This window comes from Zingiber officinale, chromosome 1A (genome assembly GCF_018446385.1).
Source record: "Zingiber officinale cultivar Zhangliang chromosome 1A, Zo_v1.1, whole genome shotgun sequence".
In the NCBI taxonomy this organism is placed as follows: Eukaryota; Viridiplantae; Streptophyta; class Magnoliopsida; order Zingiberales; family Zingiberaceae; genus Zingiber; species Zingiber officinale.
The window spans coordinates 107143235-107164474 of record NC_055987.1 but is presented as its reverse complement, the minus strand read 5'-3'; the positions used below and the strand labels follow the sequence as shown (position 1 = coordinate 107164474).

The window sequence follows — 21240 nt, the reverse complement described above, 5'->3', positions numbered from 1 at the left end:
AGCTTGGAGAAGAAGGACAGAAAGCTTGCATCCCTTGGAGCTTGGTTGGTGGAAAAAGATCTTCATCCTTTGGAAGCTTTGTGCTTGGCCGAAACTTGAAGGAAGGAGAAGAAGGTGCTAGGTGGTCCTCGTCTCGGAAGATCGTTTCCCACACAACGTCCGAGATTAGAAGAGGAATATGGTAGAAGATCAAGAGGTCATTATTCACAAAGAAAGGTATAACTAATAATTATTTTTCCGCATCATGTTAGTTTTGTTTCTTTGTAAAAATACCAAATACAAGAGGCATGCGATTCTAGTTTTTCGAATTAGTTTTCGAAGTTGTGTTCTTTTGTTTTTTCTTTTCCTTGTGATTTGATTGTTCTTAGGGGTTAACCTAGGGTTACTATGGGAAGATTAAATATTTAATTTCCTTAAAAGGCTTTGTCTAGTCGGTGGTGGTTGCTCCCATATCCAAGAAGGTCATGTGCCTCGCCATGTAGTAATGGAAGCTGATTTTGGAAATAGATATTTAATTTTCTTCGTGACCTAGGTGATTTGGATCGAACGTGTTAAGTTCCGTAGGAGATCTAAGTCTAAACCTAAAAGAACAAATAAATTAAACTTATGATTAAACGTGTTAAGTTCCGCAGGCGATCCAAGTTTAATTTAAAAGAACACATGATAGCTAGGAAAATGTTCAGACCTTTGTACAAAATTTTTATACAATGGAACCGTTAGGTTTTACGAGTAGCAACCAACAGTAAACTCGCTTGGCCAGTCTCAAGCTTGTTCGGGAGCTTGCCCGCTCTGCCATTGTGCAGCCTTCGGTTGGCACTTGACAGATACCAGCCTTTGCTGGTAGCCTAAGATTATAAGCTCAGGTCATTTTAATAGATAAGTTGAATTTATTTCATGTAATTTAAATTTAACTACGTTCCAAAAAATCTCTGGCAACAAATTGTCCTTGCTATTTGTTAACATATATATGTTGGAAGATTGTCAGTGTAATCATCTTTGGGTTAAGGTTGACTAATTTAACTAAGCTTGAGTGGATTCGATCTTGAATTTTGATGTTTAGATAGTATGCGAAGAAGAGATCAAGTAGGTTAAGGTTGACTGGATACTTGACAATGCATGAGAGAGAACTCAAGTAGATCATGGAAGATTAAATACTTGACTGGAAAGTTCTAATTGGAGATTAGATAAGGCAAAGTCCTAATTCGAGGGTTAGGTAAGGGCAAAGTCCTAACTCCAGGGTTAGGCAAAGGAAAGTTCCAACTATGATTAGGTAAAGGAAAGTCCAAGTGGGTCAAGGAGGACTGCACATTGATAAAGAAAAGTCTTAACTGTAGTTAGGCAAAGGAAAGTCCAACTAGATCAAGGAGGACTGTATGTTGGCAAAGGAAAGTCCAAGTAGGTCAAGGAGGATTACACGTTAGCAAAGGAAAGCCCAAACTATGAATAAGCATAGGAAAGTCCAAGTGGATCAAGAAGGACCACATATTGACAAAGGAAAGTTAAAGTGGGTCAATGAGGATATCATGTTGGCAAAGGAAAATCCTAACTGAAGTTAGATAAGAGAAAATCCAAGTGGATCAAATAGGACCACACATGGTGATCAAAAGTCTAATGGGAAGTTGGCAAAGAAAAAGTTCAAGTGGGTCAAAGGTTAACCGGACACTTGGCGGTCGTAAGTCCAACAGGAGTTGGCATGAAACGAGGAAGCGCAACAAACTTTTGAAGGTCATAACTTTTAACTCAAATATCAAAATGAGGTGATCTTGGATGTGAAACGAAGCTCGTTTAGAGCTCTACACATTTTACTACTTACCATCAATTAGATAATTGATTGGGGGGGGGTCAATTGTGTTGGTGCGGGAAACATCCGATGATCGAACCTGTGTTTTGATTATGTCAAAGGGTTCAAAGTTAGGTTATCTTGTGATCAAACATGGTTAAATGAGTTTGCAGAAAAGTTCTAAGTGTACTTAGACAAAAGTCCTAGCTGCGGTTAGACAGATGGAAAAACCCTAGGGGGAGGTAACCCTAGGTCTTAGGGGGTGGTAACCCTAGATGGGAAGTCTTGGTGGGTCAAGAGCTTCAGGCAAAAGTCCTAGAGTCAAGGACTCTAGGTGGAAAGTCCTAGTGTTGCGAACCAGGTGAAAGACTAGGTGGGTCGTGGAGCAGACGTCCAGCGGAAAGTCCTAGAGCCTCGGGCACTGAGCAAAAGTCCAGTTAGTCTGGAGGATCAACTAGTAACAGGTAAACTCTCCAGAGTGGAGTTGGTGAGGACGCATTCCCTAGTGAGGGAACAGTAGGCGTCAGTTCGACCTAGGGTTTTCGATCGGGAATCCAAAGTCAGAATTGGATAATCAGTGACTGTCAAATAATCATACTTATTGTATTTGATTGTGCTAACTCTATTTTACAGGATATGTTTTTGTATTTTGGACTAACCTATTTTGCAGGAAGAAACTCTCTCGCCACAAGGAGCAAGAACGCCCTCATGGAGCTTGAGGGTGCCCTAGACACTGGCGCGACGACGCCCTCATGGAGGTTGAGGGTGCCCTCAGGAGGATAAGAGGTGACTTCTTGAGAGCTCATCCACGCTGCGGATTTGACGCGGATAAGGGCGCCCTCCATGGTATTAGAGGCGCCCACCACGAGCTTTATATGCAGGATTCGACCAGCAACTTAGGATATCATTTGAAATGTAATCCATCTTCCGTGTGCTGCTTAAAGAATGTTCTAACAAAGCCACAACTCGACTCCGACGACTAGACGCTTCAACTTCACTATTTTCTTTTGTCGTTGGTATATTTTATTGCTTTGAATTGTACTTCAAAAGTTTTAAAGATTTACGAATTGATAGTGATTGCCCACCGAAAGTGATCAACGATCGCAGACCTTGGAGTAGGAGTCGCCCAAGACTCCGAACCAAGTAAATCTTGGTGTTTGGTTGTTTGTTCTTATTTCTGCTGCATTTACTCGTTAGTTTTCCTAAACGAAAAGTGAAAGTCACGAGCGCTATTCACCCCCTCCCTCTAGCGCTTTTTGATCCAATAATTGGTATCAGAGCAGGGTCGCTCTGAATCAGTACACCTTTTATTTTTCCCTCCAAAATTATTTTTGAAAAATTTATTTTCATCTTTTCACTATTGGTCGACATTAGCGAAATATCGCATTTTCAAAAGTTTGTAATAATATTTTTTTAATATTTTATTATTGTTTTTGAAATTAGTGAATTGTTATTTTTATCTTTCTCCCGCACTACTAATCCAAGACCAAGTCTTGGAACATTTGTTTTTATTTTTCTTTGTGTGCGAGATTCCTTTTTAATGGTCTACCAAGATGAGGAAAGCACCACATGCCTACCACTCTTGTCCAGTGAAAATTTCGGATACTGGAAAGACCAGATGGAGCACTAACTGAAAACCCAAGTAGAGATATGGACCATAGTCCAGATTAGATTTATTCCCCCCACCGAAGGAGGTGTGCCCATCGCCTATGACAAGTGGGATGCACAAACAAGAAGAAAATTTGAGGCAAATGTAAAAGCAACATGGACTCTCCTATGCGGACTAACAAATTCAGAGCTTGATCGAGTTGGAAAGTTCAACAATACTAAGGAGCTTTGGGAGAAATTACTCAAGCTTCATGAGATTCCTTCAGAGTCAGAAGATCAAGTCAAACCAAAGTTCGAATCTGAGTACGAATCTCCAGAGTCAACCTCTGAACTAGACTTAGAAGAATCGGATCAGACCGATTTCATAGCACTGATGGCCAAAAAAGAGATAACTGAATCTGAATTTGAGATGGTAACAATCAAGGGGGAGAATCCTATCATGGATCTAAAAGGTAATATTGTAAATTCAAATAATAAATTTCATATAACCTGTTTTAAGTGTAGGGAGAGAGGGCACTATAGAAATAAGTGTCCTACTCATAAGATTCGGCCAGCACAATCGAAGGAGAAGGAGAAATTAATCCGAAAAGGGAAGAAGCACTTTGAATGCTCTAAGTACAGATAAACGGGTCACTGCAAATGACAATGCACAGAAAGAAGACCCAAGAATTCAGGGGAAGAAATCAAGGTAAATAAATTTACATTACATGAAAATCTAATTTTTGTAACACATTTATATACTCTAACTAATTCTGCTTACTCTAGTATAGATTTCTCTAGAAAATTAGATATGCATGCTGATCCTGTCCGAATCGCTGAACCAACGGACGCTGGGCACGTGGCGCTCTCCTAGTCGATGACGTAAATCATCGGCCGGTCGGACGGCGCTCCGGCGAACCTGCACAGAAGTCGAGCCGGGAAGGGGTTCCCGGCGACGACCCTCCGACGCTCAAGTCAGGCAAAGCTCAACTAAAAATTGGCTCCAAGAATCGTAGAATGCGTACCTCCGGCGAAGTAAGAGGCTCTTTATATAGAGCGGTGAAAGAACTAATGCACGTCCACTGAGGCACATACGTGTTCGCAGCCCATACCTCGGTATGTACCTGTCAGAGAGCTTACCTGACACCATACTGCTACAGTCCAATCACGTCTTGCTTAGACATAGGACTTGACGGCTGTCAGAAGATGTTCCTATCCTTCACCCACCGCCCGGCCGGGACGTCCGTCCGGCCGGCGCGAAGAGCGTCGTCCGTACAACCTTAATTCCCTGCGCCAGCCGGCCGGCACGCCCATTATGTCCTGCCTTCTCTTAGGCCTTCCGTTCGGTCATTATTTACTATTTCATTGAGCGTCGGAACCCCGACCCCTGTCAGGGCGTCTTTCACTATCAGACGTTTACGGGCAGGCCGATCGGCCTGCCCTTTTTTCATGCGTCCGGTCGGCTCAGCCTTCTTCGACGGACCACCTGGCCCTTTGACCTCCACGTGGCGTTGACCCCTTGTTAGGAGGTCCCGGGCTCTTACCACCGGATCACTTGCCTTCCCCTCGAGTCTAGTCGAAGGAGGCGAAGTCCGACTGACTGGACTGCCGATCTGACTGAGCAATGATTGCTGCATTGGGCCGCTCGGCCAGGCGTAAGGATGCTCATCCGTTCGGCGGTATCTTGTCCATGCCTTGTGTTTTCTTGGCATCCATGTCCGATGCTCTCCCCTATTACCCATCAAGTGCGCTGCGCACGGTAAGGGGAGTTCATTAAATGCGGCCAGTATCCTGCTGGCACGTGGCGATCGTGCGTTTGTCAGCGTATGGCGGTGGCGTCACTTCCGATGGGACAGCCGCCGTTTGAAATGAACGGCTGGATGACGACCTTGATATCGGTGACCTGAATCGGACGGTGGAAATTGATGGCGGCCGCCCATATAAAGCTCCTGACCCCTGCTCTTTGCCGCATTTCGACCTCCTCGTTTCCAGACATCCCGCTACTCCTCCTTTCGCCGGCGACCCTGTGTTTCGGCTTTCCGGCGACCCTACAGCTTCTTCAGACCATCTTCCTTGCTCGTAAGACCCTTTTTCTCACTCCCAACGTTTTCTTCTTTCTGTTAATCGTTTCCTTCAGTCAGTTTCCACCCATTCCTTGCTTGAACCTTCCCCTTTTGTCCCGCATTCTTGTCTTTCGACCATGATTAGCACCTCGCAGTCGACCGGCGGTGCTCCGGGTCTATGGTACTCGACTATGGAAAGTCGTTTTGACGAGGAGGACGTGTTGCGTCTCGCTCGAACTTACGACATTCCTTCCTACCACCAAATAGTATTAGCCACACCGGCCGATCGGCCTCATGAACCGCCGATCGGCACAGTTCTTTTTTTCCGAGACCAATTTCTGGCCGAACTACGCTTCCCACCCCATAAATTTTTCCTGCAAGTCTGCAATTACTTCCGCATTCCGCTCGGACCCAAAAATTTTCCACTACTTCTACTATCCCAAGCAGGCCGAGTGGGGAACTTTTGTTTTTCAATCTAGGATAGGTTTCGTCCTCTTCGATGGCATGCCGAGCTCCAACAAACATTGGAAGGAGCACTTTTTCTATATACGTTTTCCCGAGCGGCCAACTTTTCGCACCAAGTGGCAGACGGCGATGCCAGCCAACCGGAGCTCGGCAAATATTTGGCTTGTCCTCTACCACAGCCGATCCGCCCTGCAGATGAGTAAGTTCTCATCTTCCTGTTTGTTTTGTTCTAACCGATTTATTTTTGCTTCTGCAGCTGAAGTCATGTGGCGCGCCAAGGCGATCGAGAAGCTCAAATTGAAAGCCGCTCAGATTGTGGCGGTGACGAACAAAGAGGTCGCCGAGCGGGGCCTTGCTCCAGCTGATCTGGCCGGCGAAGGAGGTGAGGGGACTCAAGATGCCCCCGAAGCCGTAGCAGCTACTACCTCCCACGAGGAGGTCGTGGGCGGCGTAGAACCTCATACCCAAGTCGAGGTGGAGGGTCGTTCGGTCGACGATGTTCCGCTAGTCACTCGGAAGCGCCGACGGCCAGAGTCGGCATCTGCCTCCACTCCACCTGATGAGCCACCGCCCGAGCGGGGCGCTGATGCTCCAATGTTGTCTGGGACAATGGCTCTCCGAGGGCCAGCTCTGAGGTGCCGCCATCCAGCCCTTCTAGAACTCTGCGCCATATCAGGCGTTTGGGCGAGGTTCCCTCCTCGTCCATCGGTAAGGCCGATGCCTCTCAGAGCGAGCCGAGCGGCTCAAATTTAATTACGACCGTTCTGCGCCTCCCCTCAGAGAAATACATGGCTGCTGCTGATCGCCAGTGGTCCCCGAACAGCAGATCACCTTGACGGGCCCCCTTGCAAAAGCTTGGGAGGACGCTCGGCGTCGCATAAAAGCGATGACTCCTGGGCAGCTCGGCGACAGCAACCTCCAACAGGCCACCGGGGTATGCTCTTCTTCTTTATTCGTGTAGTTGAATTAAGTTTTTAACCTATTCACCTTTGCTCGTAGAACTGGGTGGAGCAGATTGCCATTAGCAATCGGTTGGCCGGGACCTCCTAACGAGGGGTCAACGCCACGTGGAGGTCAAAGGGCCAGGTGGTCCGTCGAAGAAGGGTGAGCCGACCGGACGCATGAAAAAAGGGCAGGCCGATCGGCCTGCCCGTAAACGTCTGATAGTGAAAGACGCCCTGATAGGGGTCGGGGTTCCGACGCTCAATGAAATAGTAAATAATGACCGAACGGAAGGCAGGGAATTAAGGCCGGACGGACGTCCCGGCCGGGCGGTGGGTGAAGGATAGGAACATCTTCTGACAGCCGTCAAGTCCTATGTCTATGCCATATTCTAAGTCTGACAACAAGGTGTTCTGTTGTCCCATCGAAGACGTGATTAGACTGTAACAGTATGGTGTCAGGTAAGCTCTCTGACAGGTACATACCGAGGTATGGGCTGCGGACACGTATGCGCCTCGGTGGACGTGCATTAGTTCTTTCACCGCTCTATATGAAGAGCCTCTTATTTCGCCGGAGGTACGCATTGAGCTTTTCCTGACTTGAGCGTCGGAGGGTCGCCGCCGGGAACCCCTTCCTGGCCCGACTTCTGTGCAAGTTCGCCGGAGATTCGTGCGACCAGACGGAGGCCTACACCCTCGACTAGGAGTGCGCCACGTGCCTAGCGTCCTTTGGTTCGGCGATTCGGACAGGATCAATTTGGCGCCGTCTGTGGGAACGCTCCTGCATCCGATCGGAAGCAATGGACGAGGCTGGACGACCGCACACGGTGATGCTCTCCACGAAGGAGCTCGACGCTCTAATCAAGGCAAGAGCAGCTAAGCTCGTGGAGCAACAGAGAGAGAATGCGCAAGCCGAGCGGCTGAAGCAACAAACAACGTCAGCATCAGGTGGCCGAACGGAGGCCTACACCCTCGACTATGAGTGCGCCACGTGCCCAGCGTCATTTGGTTCGACGATTCGGACAGGATCACATGCTAATAATACAATGAATAAATTTGATTCAAATCTAAATAAGAATAACTCAAAATTATTTAATAATAAATTAACTATTAGAAAATTAAAGAAACAAAGTAATATTTTAAAAGATAAAATATATAAATTAGAAAAGATTATTAATAATTTAACTAATCTACAAAATCTAGACTTGGGTTACAAGTCTAAGGTAAAACTTAAACCCTACAAATCAAGTTATAATCAAGTACCTTTTAATTATTAAATCTAAACTTAAACTAAAGTAAATCTAGTATAACTTGTTATGAGAAATAAATAATGTGAGTAAATTTATTTAATCTGAAGATATGCATATTGATATTGCGATCAACCTCTTATAATGACTTGATCAGTTTCTTGATGAATTTAGAGAAGAGGGGTTTGCTAGTGCCGTGAATGAAGTTATACAAATGACAAGTGACATGGGGATTGAATCTAAATTTTGAAAAAAAAATACATTATTCGGAGAAGAAAAAATAATTTGATGAAAGTGACAATGATGATATGACACAATCAAGTGAAGAATCTCTTAAAATTGAATATTTTCTATTTATGATTGATCAAGCTCGATCTTCTCTTCAAATTTGATTTGAACAATTTAAACAATATCAAGAGATTTTTGGATTTTTATTGATTTTTTAGAGAAGTTAAAGGGTGATTTTGTAATTAGCTTGATAAACTCTTGTATGAAGCTTTAATAATTTTTGAGTCACGATGGGCTTTCAGACATTAATGATGACGAGTTGTGTTTGGAGTTGATGGTAACAAATGTAAAATGAGCAATTGATATACTACAATGTCTAATAAAAAATGAATGGTTTATTCCTAAATACTTATATTGTCTATAAGATTTTATTAATCATGTCATTAACGGTTGCAGCTACAGAAAGAAGTTTTTCGAAGTTGAAGTTAATCAAGTTATCTTCAATCAACAATGTCACATGATAGATTTAATAAGTTAGTAATGTTGTCGATTAGAAAGAAATAGTCCGATAATTGAATTATTTAAATTCGATAAATATTTTTTGTTTTTAAATAACTATATGAATAGTATTTATATAATTATTTTAAATATTTATTAATTTTTTATTGATATAATATATTATTTTTAATTTATTAATGTATTTATTAATTTATAAACTGAAATTTACCGTTATTTATCATAATCAAATAGTTAACTTTTTAGTATTATTTTAGGCCCACCGAACATAGGTACGCCTCATGTTGGCTTCAATTTCCTGGGTCATTCGAGTTGGTAAATAATGATTCGTTTGCCAACTTGAGAATGCGGAGTCGAATCACGGAGCTATTAGAGCGTAAATCCCTGGACCCTGTACACCTCACCTCACCCACCACTTGCCCACTAGACTGTCATAATTTATCTTCTTCGTGATGACTTGAGATCGAGTATGATGGGAACGCAAGAGGTGAACGATTTCCAACTTTTGTGGTTTCATAATCAGTGCTCTAGGATTATTGTCTTCTAATTGAAAGAGATTAATTTGCATGGCGCGCCTTAATTAGAAATTGACTTATAAATATGTGATTAATTGTGTAAGTCTTTTATCATTCCATCGCCCAAAGTTGTTGGAGGGGGGAGGAGATAGAGTCGTCAATTTGGGTTAGGCCCGTCGGATTAGTTCGTCCCGCCAAACAATTTAAGTGGGTTGGTTTGAAACTTTATCAACTCAAGTCCGTCGTGGGCCGACCCGTGTAGACTAAGTTTTATGTCATGTTATTATCTTTCTTTGTTATAATTTTGAAATAAAAATAGTACTTTTCATCCAACATAAATATTTGTTTGTCCATTTATATTTAAAATATATATTTGTAGATACATTTAATTGATAAAATTTTCCGAAGTAAAACATTGAAGATATGAAATATTTTTTTTAAAAAAATTTTGATGGCCCGCGAGTTGGTCCGCTAAATCTGCAACCCGTCTTGGATTGAGTTGAGTTAAAAATTTCCCAATCTACCATATTGATGGGTTAATCCGTCCCACCCCACCTAATGATTGATCCGTCATGGATCGATCCGCCTCACCACGGATTAATCCATCTTATCTCTCTATAAGGAGAGAGGGTGTTGACACAAGGACGATTCCGATATAAAAAATATCGTTTATTTTGAGTAAAATTTATTTATTTGTTAAAAAAATAAAAAATATTGTTAAGCGGATTTTATTTTATTTTTTTTACTAAATTGACTCATACAATCATAACTAAATAAAATTATAAAATCAACTCCAATCAAAGGGGTCGGATCGGGTCGGATCGGTTTAACTTTGGACATAAAAATTCCAACCCCTTTTCCGCTCCTTGCTCAGATCTGGAACCCTACTCAACAACATACCCCCTGTTTTTCTTGGGTCCGACCGCCGTCTTCCTCTCCCGACGATCTCCGCCAGCCTTCCTACCCGATGGCCATCGCCAAGATCGAGAAGGAGATCGCAGCGATCCCAGAGAAGAAGGAGAAACTACGAAGCGCGTTCGAGACCCTCCGGACCCACCTCTCGTCCTCTTCATTCCCCATTTCCGTTCCCGATTGGAAAGACATCGACGCCCACATCTCTTCCGTCGAAGCCACTATCCGCCGAGACTTCGAAGCCCTTCGAGCCAAGGAGGCAACTAAGCCCCCCTCCGCTCTGCCGCCCCACTCTTTCGTCCCATATTCCAAAGAGAATCCCTCCACTGAGGAGCAGCCCAGTGCTGTCCCTGAGCATGAGTCGGCCCCGAGGCCGGAGCTCGCGGCCCTCTGCGCCAACATGGACGGGAAGGGCCTCGTCTCCTTTATCGTCAATCACCGCAAAGATTCGGAGTCCATTCGCTATGAGCTTACGCCTGCCATCCGATCCTCCCCGGACCCTGCCAAGCTGGTCCTCGATGCCTTGGACATGTTCTATTTCCCTTCCTCGACGGCCAAAGGTGATGCTGTCGAGAAGCTCACGACCAGGAGGACCTGCATTAACCTTCTCGAGCGCCTCATGACTATTGAGCCAAATATCGGGCCGCCATTAAGAGAGCAAGCTTTGAAGCTGGCTAGGGAGTGGAAGAAGAACCTGATAGATGAAGGCAGTGACAACGGTATGGACGTCATCGGGTTGATACAATTGATTGTGTCGTATCGGTTGGTCTCAGAGTTTACGGTGGACGGGCTCTTGGAACTACTCGTTTTGATTTGTCGCAGAAAGCAGGCTGTGCATCTCTGCAGAAGTCTGAGTCTGACCGAGTATGTTCCTGGTAAGCTGGAACCAGACATCTTTTTCTTTTCGATTAAGTGTGGCGCCATTCAGTTGAAATATACTTTTGAATTCGGATGAGTTTATCTTCATCATGCTTCCTTGTTATGCATAAATGGCATCAGGAATACTGTTTGCGTTAGGAAGAAAAAAAAAATCCTTTCTTACCTTTGATTTATTGTTTATGTCTGAAACATTGCTTTGCTTTAGAATGTTTCTCACTTTTTGCTTATATTAACTCATTGAATGGGACGCATTTTAATTATTTTAGACTTGCGGATTTCATTTATTATTCCTAGATCAGTGCTTACTGAGGTAGTTCTTTTTATTTGAAATTGTATTAATTTTACAAGTTCATCTTTTGTTTTCTCTGTCTATTATTTTTGATGCGATAGGCCATGTAACTATTGATCGTTTGTCTATTAGTTATTGCCACCATGTTTTCTTTTTCAATTTCCATATTTTCTAAATACATTTATATTCAGCAACATAGTTTCGTGAGTCAAGTGCAGCAATCGTTGTCGACATATATTTTATAAATTATGATTGACAAAGTTATTTTTGGATACACTACAGTTTAGTGTTATCGTATCTCTACTAAAATGGTTTTTCTTTTTGCGCCGGACATTTGAATAAAATGAGCATCTGACATACTTGACTGTTGCGGTTGCAATAATAATTAAATAGTAGTGTGCGTCATGAATCCCTTAGAGGTACTTCTAAGCAATACATTTGTCATAACCATTCAGTTTCCAAGTTGAAAAAGAGTGTGTTGCAGTTAGAAAGCATGATTTTCTTAACATGTAATTGAGGTTGCTTTGTACTTGTAGCTCTTTATTTTGTATGAACTTGAATTTCTATTGGTGTTGCCTTGTTGGCAAGTTATGATTCTGTTGGTAGTAATCGCATTTGTGCATTCCTTTATACCCTAAGCATCTTTTCTCATCCCGTAATATTCATAGTCTCAGGTACTGAACACACAATCTTCTCGTTTTTTCCCATTGACATCTGACATCTGACATTTTTGGTTCACATCTTTCACTGCTCATTTCTCTCTCTGTATACTTGTCTGTGTTAGTGGTTATTTAGTCTCCTAATGTGTCTGTTATAGCACAATGCTTGCACAGATACTCATCATTCATGATGATAGTGTAATTCCTAAACTCATGCTTGTAAATTTCTTGGGTATATGAGCATCATATGTTTCATCTGACTGAACAATACATGTCTAATTAGCTACTATTTTTGTTAACATGTTTCCTTAATTAATTGTACTTGGCCACCGTTAATTGTTTTAGCAAATAATCCTGAGGATCTCTTCTAGGTTGTGGCAAATTGTTCATTCTTGAATCTTCTAGTCATATGAATATGATGTCGGTTTGGTTTATCTAATTCATGTTGGATCAAACTTTAACTTTTGAAAATTTAGAATGGCCAGAGGTGTTTCCCTAAAAATTTATCTGTTCCAAATTTCTAAGAGTAACATATCAGCTATTCAATAATGAAAGTTATCAAAAAACGCTAGACATTCTAACTTTGACACTTTTTCTGTGATTGTAATTGCTATCTCCTTTCACATACTTTAGTCAGATTATTTAAATTTGGTTTTTTTATGTCACTGATAAAGTTACCATATGTTATCTTTTACATAAATGCATTTATTTCATCCTTGGCTGATGCAATCTTTGGTAATTTGTGATGTATGCAAAATACACATGTGGTAATTCTTACAAAAACACTGAACATTGGTTTTATTCATCAAACTCGGGGTTTTAAAAATATGGAGTCAGGTAATATTCATTGTTCTATGTTGTGTTATTCCTAATTTGCTACATGATTGCTTAAGTTTTTATGTAAATATTACTATACAGACCTATAAATTGTTTGGCTTAATTAATTTGATATATTAATTATTGTAAAGCCTCTTTAAATGGGTTGCTTAGAACAATTAAATTGATATTTTGTCATACATACTCGCTTGGGGAGTACATTCGCAAGAATGAAACTCAAAGGAATTGATGGGGGCCTGCACAAGTGGTGGAGCATGTGGTTTAATTTGATGCAAAGCAAAGAACCTTACTAGTGCTTGACATGTCATGAATCCTCTTGAAAGAGAGGGGTGCCTTTGGGAACGCGAACATAGGTGGTGCATGGATGTCGTTAGCTCGTGCCGTAAGATGTTGGGTTAAATCCCGCAACGAGCGCAACCCTCATGTTTAGTAATTGTATCCAATATGTGAAAAAGCCCCAATTGTTTTGAACTTTCTATTTTTGGAATGGGATATTTACGAAATTCCCATGAAGAGGATCAAACCTTATTCCATAATATTTCCATCAGATTCCTCTGTCTTATTCTTAGTTTATCATGATTTATGTTTCATCTTTCTTTTCCTTTTGGTTTATTTCGAGAAAGATATTGTTCGATTTTTTTTCTATTGATTCTTTTTTGTTTGAGATGTATGGATCCATGTGTCTATATAGATCCTTCTCTTGGATTAACGAAAATGTGCAAAAGCTCTATTTGCCTTTACCATTCTATGAGTCTCCTTTTTGCGTATGACATCACCACTCCTTTTGGCAGCATCTGCTAATTTGGAACTTAATTTGAAAGCCATATTTCGACCCAGACGCTAATAACCAATGAATGACAAGTGTTTTTCCTTGTGTAGATCATATTTCAATAGAAACTTGATGAGTTGATTTGCCTACACGTCTTGCTTTTGCTTTTACTTTTACTTTTACTTTTACTTTTACTGCTATATCTGGAGTTATGTTACATATTGCTTGATGTAAAATCGATCGTGGATTTGTTTCCGTTGTTTGTTTAATCTTTTTTCATGGCTCAATAGAAAATTTGATAAGCCAATGATTTTTTTCCGTGTTTCAGAATAGGATTAACCAACATGTTAACTAATTGATTACGATAAATTGGAATGGATTTTGTAGTTTTTTCTTTTGTGGTACCTTGACGTGACATGGGTGTGAAAGGGGTTCAAGAATTAGTTTTCTTTTTATAAGGCTAAAAATGAATTACATTTTTTGGCTTGTTGACCCTATATTGTAGGGTGGATCTTGAAAGATATGAAAGACCTCCCTCCGAGTTGTACATATGACTTTTATCGAATATGTCTTTCCACATAATTCTATATGTATCTATGAGATCAAGTATGAAATTCTGTTTACTCACTTTAAATTGACTATCCGTTTCCCTTCTTTTCTTGCTAGGATTGGAAATCCTGTATTTAATATATCCATACGGTCGAGTCCTTAGGTTTCCAAAATAGTGTAATGTAAAAAGAAGTGCTTCAAATCATTGCTATTTGACTTGACATGTTTTAAAAAAGTCGAGGTATTTTGAATGTTTGTTGACACGGACAAAGTAAGGGAAAGCTTTGAAATGATTCGATATTGGACCTTGGACATATAATAGTTCCGAATCAAATCTCTTTAGAAAAAAGATTTGTCTCATGGTAGCATGCTCCAGAGCCATACACTTCACATGTTTCTAGCGATTTACATAGCATCATCAAATGATACAAGTCTTGGATAAGAATCTACGCACTAGAACACCCTTGTTGACGATCCTTTACTTCGACAACATCCTGGGTTCCTTGAACAATGTGATATCTCACACCGGATAAATCCTTAACCCTTCCTCCTCTTATTAATACTACATAATGTAATTGTAAATTTTGGCCAATACCACGACAGTGATTTCAAATCCAGAGGTTAATCGTACTTTGGCAACTTTGCGTAAGGCAGAGTTTGGTTTTTTGGGTGTGATAATGGAAAAGTTGAAGATAAGTCACCCTTATTGTCACTCTACAGAACTATACATGAGGTTTTCACCTCATACGGCTCCTCGTTCAAATCTTTTGAAATAATTGGATCCTTTTCTTAGTTTGAGAATCTCATCCCTTATTCCATCCTGCACCGAAGAGTAACTAAGACAAATTTAGTCATGTTTTCATGTTCCAATGGAACACTTACCATTTATGATCAAAGGAAAGGGGAAGATTATTCTTTTTACCAAACATATGCAATGGATCAAATCTCAATCATATAATCTTATAATAAGATAAGAACAAGAAATCTTTCTCGATCAATCCCTTTACCTCTTATTTTTCGAGAATCAGATGTTGGGACCGATTATGTAGCTAGAGGGGGGGGGTGAATAGTTCGGTGCGCTCGTCGTGCTCTTCGTTGCTTGTTTCTTCAAAGATGTGCAGCGGAAATACAAAGAAACAAAATACACAACGCTAACAAGAGGATTTACTTAGTATCCACTTCACAAGAGGTGATTAATCCAAGGATCCACGCACTCACACACCCTCCACTATGAATAACACTTTTATGGTAACTACCAAAGGCGGAGAAGCCCTACAAGTTCACACTACAAGAAGAAAGGGAAAGGGAACAAAATGCAAGCAAAAGCTTACAAGTTTGCACAAGAAAACCCTAACCCTAGATTTCTTCTTCCGCTGTAGATCCGCCTCTTGACTTGGAAATGCCTCCAAGAACCCTCAAGATCTGGCGGTGAGAACTTTGTGGAGTTGCTGTGGAAGCGCTGAGATGATCGGGAGTGAACAGTGTAAGCTCTACCGAAGGAATCGAATGCTTGCAGCTAAATACGACGCCAACGGTCGGATCCCAATCGATTGGATTGCTCCCAATTGATTGGGGAGACTTTGGATCGATCGGCTGATCGATCCAGAGTGCCTCTGTGCTCTCAGGAATTGCTTGGATCGATCAGCTGATCGATCCAAGGCTTATCGTGCGAAATCACACTTCCCAATCGATCCACTGATCGATTGGGGGTTCTGGATCGATCGGCTGATCGATCCAGCGTTGTTCTATGCGATCGCGCACTCGTCCCAATCGATCAGCGCACTCGTCCCAATCGATCCACTGATCGATTGGGAGGAGGCATGTCGCGAAGACTCGCCCAATCGATCGGTCGATCGATTGGGCATGAGCAATCGATCGGCTGATCGATCCAGCTCATGACTTTCTCCCAAAATCAAGTCTAAAGCCTCCTAAACCAACATCTGGTCAACCATGACCTGTTGGTTCATCGTGCCTAGCATTCGGTTACCCTTGACCTGCTAGGACTCCCTCATCAAGTGTCCGGTCAATCCCTTTGACCCACTTGGACTTTTCTCCTTGTGCCAAGTATCCAGTCAATCCCTTTGACCTACTTGGACTTTCCTCCTCGTGCCAAGTATCCGGTCAATCCCTTTGACCTACTTGGACATTCCAACACTAGATGTCCGATCAGCCTTGATCCATATGGATTTCCTCGTGCCAAATATCCAGTCAATCCCTTTGACCTATTTGGACTTTCCATTGTCCGGCTTCACTCACCGGGACTTCCAACTGCCTGACTTCACTCACCAGGACTTTCTTTTGCCTAGCTTCACTCACTAGGACTTCCCATCTACCTGACTTCACTCACCAGGACTTTTCTTCTGCCTAGCTTCACTCACTAGGACTTTCTATCTGCCCGGCTTTACTCATCAGGACTTTCTATCTGCCTGGCTTCACTCATCAGGACTTTCTTTCTGTCTAGCTTCACTCACTAGGACTTTCCATCTGCCTGGCTTCACTCACCAGGACTTTCACCTAGCTTCACTCACTAGGATTTTCAGTCAAGTATCCAGTCAGCTTTGACCTACTTGACTCTCCTTCACAATCTCCCCACATGAACAATTGCACCTGCAATCTTCATGTGTTGTCTACATGTATTGTCAAACATTGAAACTCACGCATCATGACTCGAGCTTGACTCAATTCAAGCTCAGTCAACACGGTCAACCTTGACCTAGGGAATATTGCACCAACATCAGATTGATCCTTTTCGAGTTTAAATTTGTTCATTTGGAATCTGGGCTTTTCGAAATAAATCAAATTGTTTTTTCGATCAAAAACAAAAAAAGCTTTATGTGAAATCTTCGATTTTTTCCTCTTTCTCTATCCCTACCCTGTAGCATAGGGACAATATTTGAATACATACAAAAAAGGAGACTCAGAATGATCGAGGTAAATAGAGGTTTTGCACATTTTTGTTAATCCACGAGCATGATCTATATAGACACATGGATCCATATATCTTGATTGAACAAGAATTAATAGAAAAAGAATTGGACAATATCTTTTTCAAAACAAACCAAAAGCAAAAGAAAGATGAAACATAAACCATGATCAATTAAGCCCTCTCGGGTTCTTGCTTAAGAATAAGAAAGAGGAATCTTATGGAAATATCATGGAATAAGGCTTGATCCTATGCATGGGGATTTCGTAAATATCCTATTCCAAAAATAGAAAGTTCAAAACAATTGAGACTTTTTCAGAGATTGGATCCAGTTACTAATTCATGATTTGACATATACAAAATGAAAATTTTATTCTCGATTCTACGAGAATTTTTATGAAAGCGTTTCGTTTAAGCCTCTTCCATGGAAGTTTCATTTTCCCATAACTTATCCTAATTTTTAGCCTAATTCTTCTTTTGATGATCGATTCAACCTCTGATCAAAAGGATAGACCTTTGTTTTATTTCATCTCTTCAACATGTTTAGTAATAATCATAACAACCCTATTGTTCCGACGGAGAGAAGAACCTATAATTAGCCTTTTGGGAAATTTACAAACGATCAATTTCAACGAAATCTTTCAATTTCTTATTTTACTATGTTCAACTCTATGTATTCCTCTATCCGAAGAGTACATTGAATGTACAGAAATTGCTATAACAGAGTTTATGTTATTTGTATTAATAACTATTCTAGGAGGATTGTTTTTATGTGGTGCTAACGATTTAATAATTATTTTTGTAGTTTCAGAGTGTTTCAATTTATATTCTTACCTATTGTCTGGATATACCAAGAGAGATGTACTGTAAATAGGTTGAGATGTCATGAACATATTCAAAAGAAAATGGACTAATTATAATTGGTCCAACATTGTATGAACATATTCAAAAGAACTAATATATTTTGTTCTTAGATGAGTTGAATTATCTTGAGCGAGATCAATAAAAATTCTAGCTACTGCAATAAGCTATCAATTCAATATTGCTACTTTCCCAGCAATATTGCTCCCTCCCTGCAAGGAGAAAATCTACATAGCCAACCTCAATAGTTGGGACAAAGAAGGGTAATTATAATGTTATAGCTGTTGTTGAGATAATCAAGGAAATTTTTTATGATGCACCACATATTTGTCCACAGGCTGCATTATATGCTAGCTTAATCTCTAAATGGTCTTCATGCGGTTTTTTTAAAACAGTGATAAAAGGATACTTAATAAATTAATAAAGCATAATCAAAATAGAAAAAAAAATCCAAATCTATAAAACATGGTGGCACTTCAAAAATCATTTTATGTCTGCAAGCAATATTCCCTTATGCATATTGCATCCCCTTCTCATTTTCTTAATTCTTTGAACTTGGAGTAAATTCAGCATAAACAAGATCGTCTGCTTTTATGGATCCTTGATTTCTTTATCTTGCATATATTTTGAATATTTTCTCTGCCTTGTGTTCTAAAGATGAGTTGCATACATCTCTTGCAAAAGCCAAATTGATTTGAATCTGCCTTTTTTTTATTGAAATGGAGGGCCATTGAAACATCTGTAACTCATGAACTTTTGAGCTTAAAGAGGTTTATCAGACTGATTGCTCTCTTCTGTCTTCCCATGTTCTATTTAAAGTTTCTCGATATACAAGCTGAATGAGTTCTTTGGCTAGCTTGCAGTCCCCATGGTTTAGTACTCTACTTTCAATCTAACAACACTTTTTCTCGTGGCAGATCTAATTGAGAAACTGAACCATAAAGGGCGGCAGCTCGATTCGGTAAAGTTTGTTTATGCTTTTGATTTAGTGGATAAGTACCTGCCGGTTCCTCTATTGAAAGCCTACATAGATGAAACAAAGAAGGCTGCTCAAGATGTCAGAAAAAAGAGAAACTATTCAGCTGAATCAGAGGTATTTTCCAGATCCTCTCGTTATTCACATGATTAAGCTAACTAAAATGGGATCACTAAGCATTGTAAATATATACTGCAACAGAATATAGCCATCTCAAAGCAACTCGGTGCATTGAAATCCGTAGTCAAAGCGATTGAAGAGTATAACCTTGAGAACCAATATCCACGTGAAGAGCTTGACAAGCAGATTGTAGAATTGGAGAAACAGAAAGAATCAAAGCAGAAAGAATCAAAGAAGCGGACTTCAGCTGCCGCTCTGAAGAATGCCGGTGCTGCTTCACACTCGAAAGTTCAGAACCAGCAGAAACCGAATAAGCGTTCACGGCCATCCACTACCACATTGACACCCAACACTGTGGCCGAGCAGACCTTGCCTCCAGGAAGGTCATTGCCAGGACCTCACGGCATGATTCCTGGACATCCCGGGTCTTATCTTCATCCACCAGAGGCTGCAGGTTTTATCGCTCCTGTCGATTTCTATGAGCGCCCAATTCATTACGGTGGCTATCCCAGGGTAGCAACCATACCTCCCCCATACGTACCATCGCAGCATCCACGGCCGTATGGCCCTTATTTTTATCCTTGATGAGAAGCTCTTTCTCTGAGCCACACTGGCGATGCTGTTCCTTGAGGTTTTGTAAATACAATGAACATGGCCTGTTTTGACGGAATCACTCAGTGGCTTTAGCATCACAACTCATGTCAGTTTTCTTATTACAATGATCAACTTTTTAGAAGTTAAATTTATGCAGTGACTTCCTAACAATGTCTGCCTTGTTCATGAGCAAGTTGTGTTATTCTTATTAATATAAAATCATTTAAGTAAATATAAAATTTATCATTTGTTAAAAGAATATTCTCGGGAATTAGAGAAATTGCTGGAACTACTTGTGACATATTATTTTCGTATTTTATTTTGTTAATAGGTGTTTCGTGTTTAAGATTGTCACCTTTTTGCATTGTGGTTTTGTATGTAAAAAGGAATTCATCTCTTTTGTTGTTTTTCAGTGATCACAAAAAAGCTGCTTCTTTTTTTACTGAATAAAACTACAATTGTGTTGTTCCTTGGATATAAATGAAAAGTGGGCCTCTCATTTTATATACTTCTTTTACCCTTCTTCAACTTAGTGTGCCTCTCATTATAGTCATTCCTAATATGGAATATCATTTCAATATAAATCAATCCTATTTCTTCTGTATTTTAATTAAATCATAATTTATTAAAGATTGACTCAAGTTGAATCTTAACTTAACTCTGTTTAATAACTCTAATAAATTTAACTTAGACTTACAACTTAATTAAATCTAACTCAACTTTAATCAATAATCTATTTAAGTTAAACTTAATTAACACTTAATATTAAAACTAATAACTTCACTAGTCAATTAACTCAATCAATTAATACAAAATTTAGGTTATTTTAATTAAATAAGTATTGAGTTAGTAAAAAATTAATTATTATTGAGTTAGTAATAAATTTCTTATCTTAATCGAAGAATAATTGATTAATGATGAAGCTTATCTTGATAAATCCCTTAGATACTTAGGTAAAAATTCTTGTACTTAACAAAATAATCAGGAGGAATTAGCTTAAGGGAGAGGAAGGGTTTAAAATTCTTCCAAACAGTTTCAAAACAAACAAGCAATTTTGAAAAATTTTAGTCTTTGAAAACCCTCATAAATATTTTGAAAATACTCCTTGAAAATATTATTAAATATTAATTTGGATCTAACCCTAAGAGACTAAGACATTTAAGGGCCAATTTTAAATAAATATTATTTTGACATAATCTCAAATTTAGGGGAGGTAGTATTTTGAGTAAGTTAAATAAATCCAAACCTTAGTATCAAATTAAGGGGGAGAATCAATTTAAGAGGGACAACTACTTGAAAAACTCAGGTTTAATACTTAAAATATATTTTACTTTAAAAATTTTAGAAGCGCTATTTGAAAAATACTTGAAAACTTAGTTTTATTCAAATGTTATTTCAAAAATCATGTTTTTTCAAATTTGTGAAAAATACTAGCAAAGCATTTTGAAAAATATTAGCAAAAATCTTTATGAAAAGTATTTTGAAAATCATCTTCACTTTGCTTGAAAATCCTATTATACTTTTCAAATA

General features: G+C 40.0%; 1 protein-coding gene and 1 pseudogene across 1 annotated transcript; one reads left to right on the top strand and one right to left on the bottom strand.

Annotated features, from left to right (window-relative positions):
• The first annotated feature begins 10181 nt into the window (after positions 1-10181).
• On the top strand, positions 10182-19881 carry LOC122028132 (truncated FRIGIDA-like protein 1). Its single transcript, XM_042587151.1, has 3 exons — positions 10182-11129; positions 18938-19113; positions 19198-19881. Exons 1-3 carry the CDS (start codon positions 10310-10312, stop codon positions 19699-19701), a joined length of 1500 nt encoding a protein of 499 aa, XP_042443085.1. The 5' UTR covers positions 10182-10309; the 3' UTR covers positions 19702-19881.
• On the bottom strand, positions 13050-14105 carry LOC122028141 (annotated as a pseudogene).
• Positions 19882-21240: the final 1359 nt, after the last annotated feature.

Bases quoted from the DNA above. Each gene is read 5' to 3' on its own strand.
- LOC122028132 (XM_042587151.1), top strand. From the start codon at position 10,310: ATGGCCATCGCCAAGATCGAGAAGGAGATCGCAGCGATCCCAGAGAAG. The intron at 11,130-18,937 runs GTAAGCTGGAAC...TTCTCGTGGCAG, and splicing joins TCTGACCGAGTATGTTCCTG to ATCTAATTGAGAAACTGAAC. The intron at 19,114-19,197 runs GTATTTTCCAGA...ATACTGCAACAG, and splicing joins ACTATTCAGCTGAATCAGAG to AATATAGCCATCTCAAAGCA.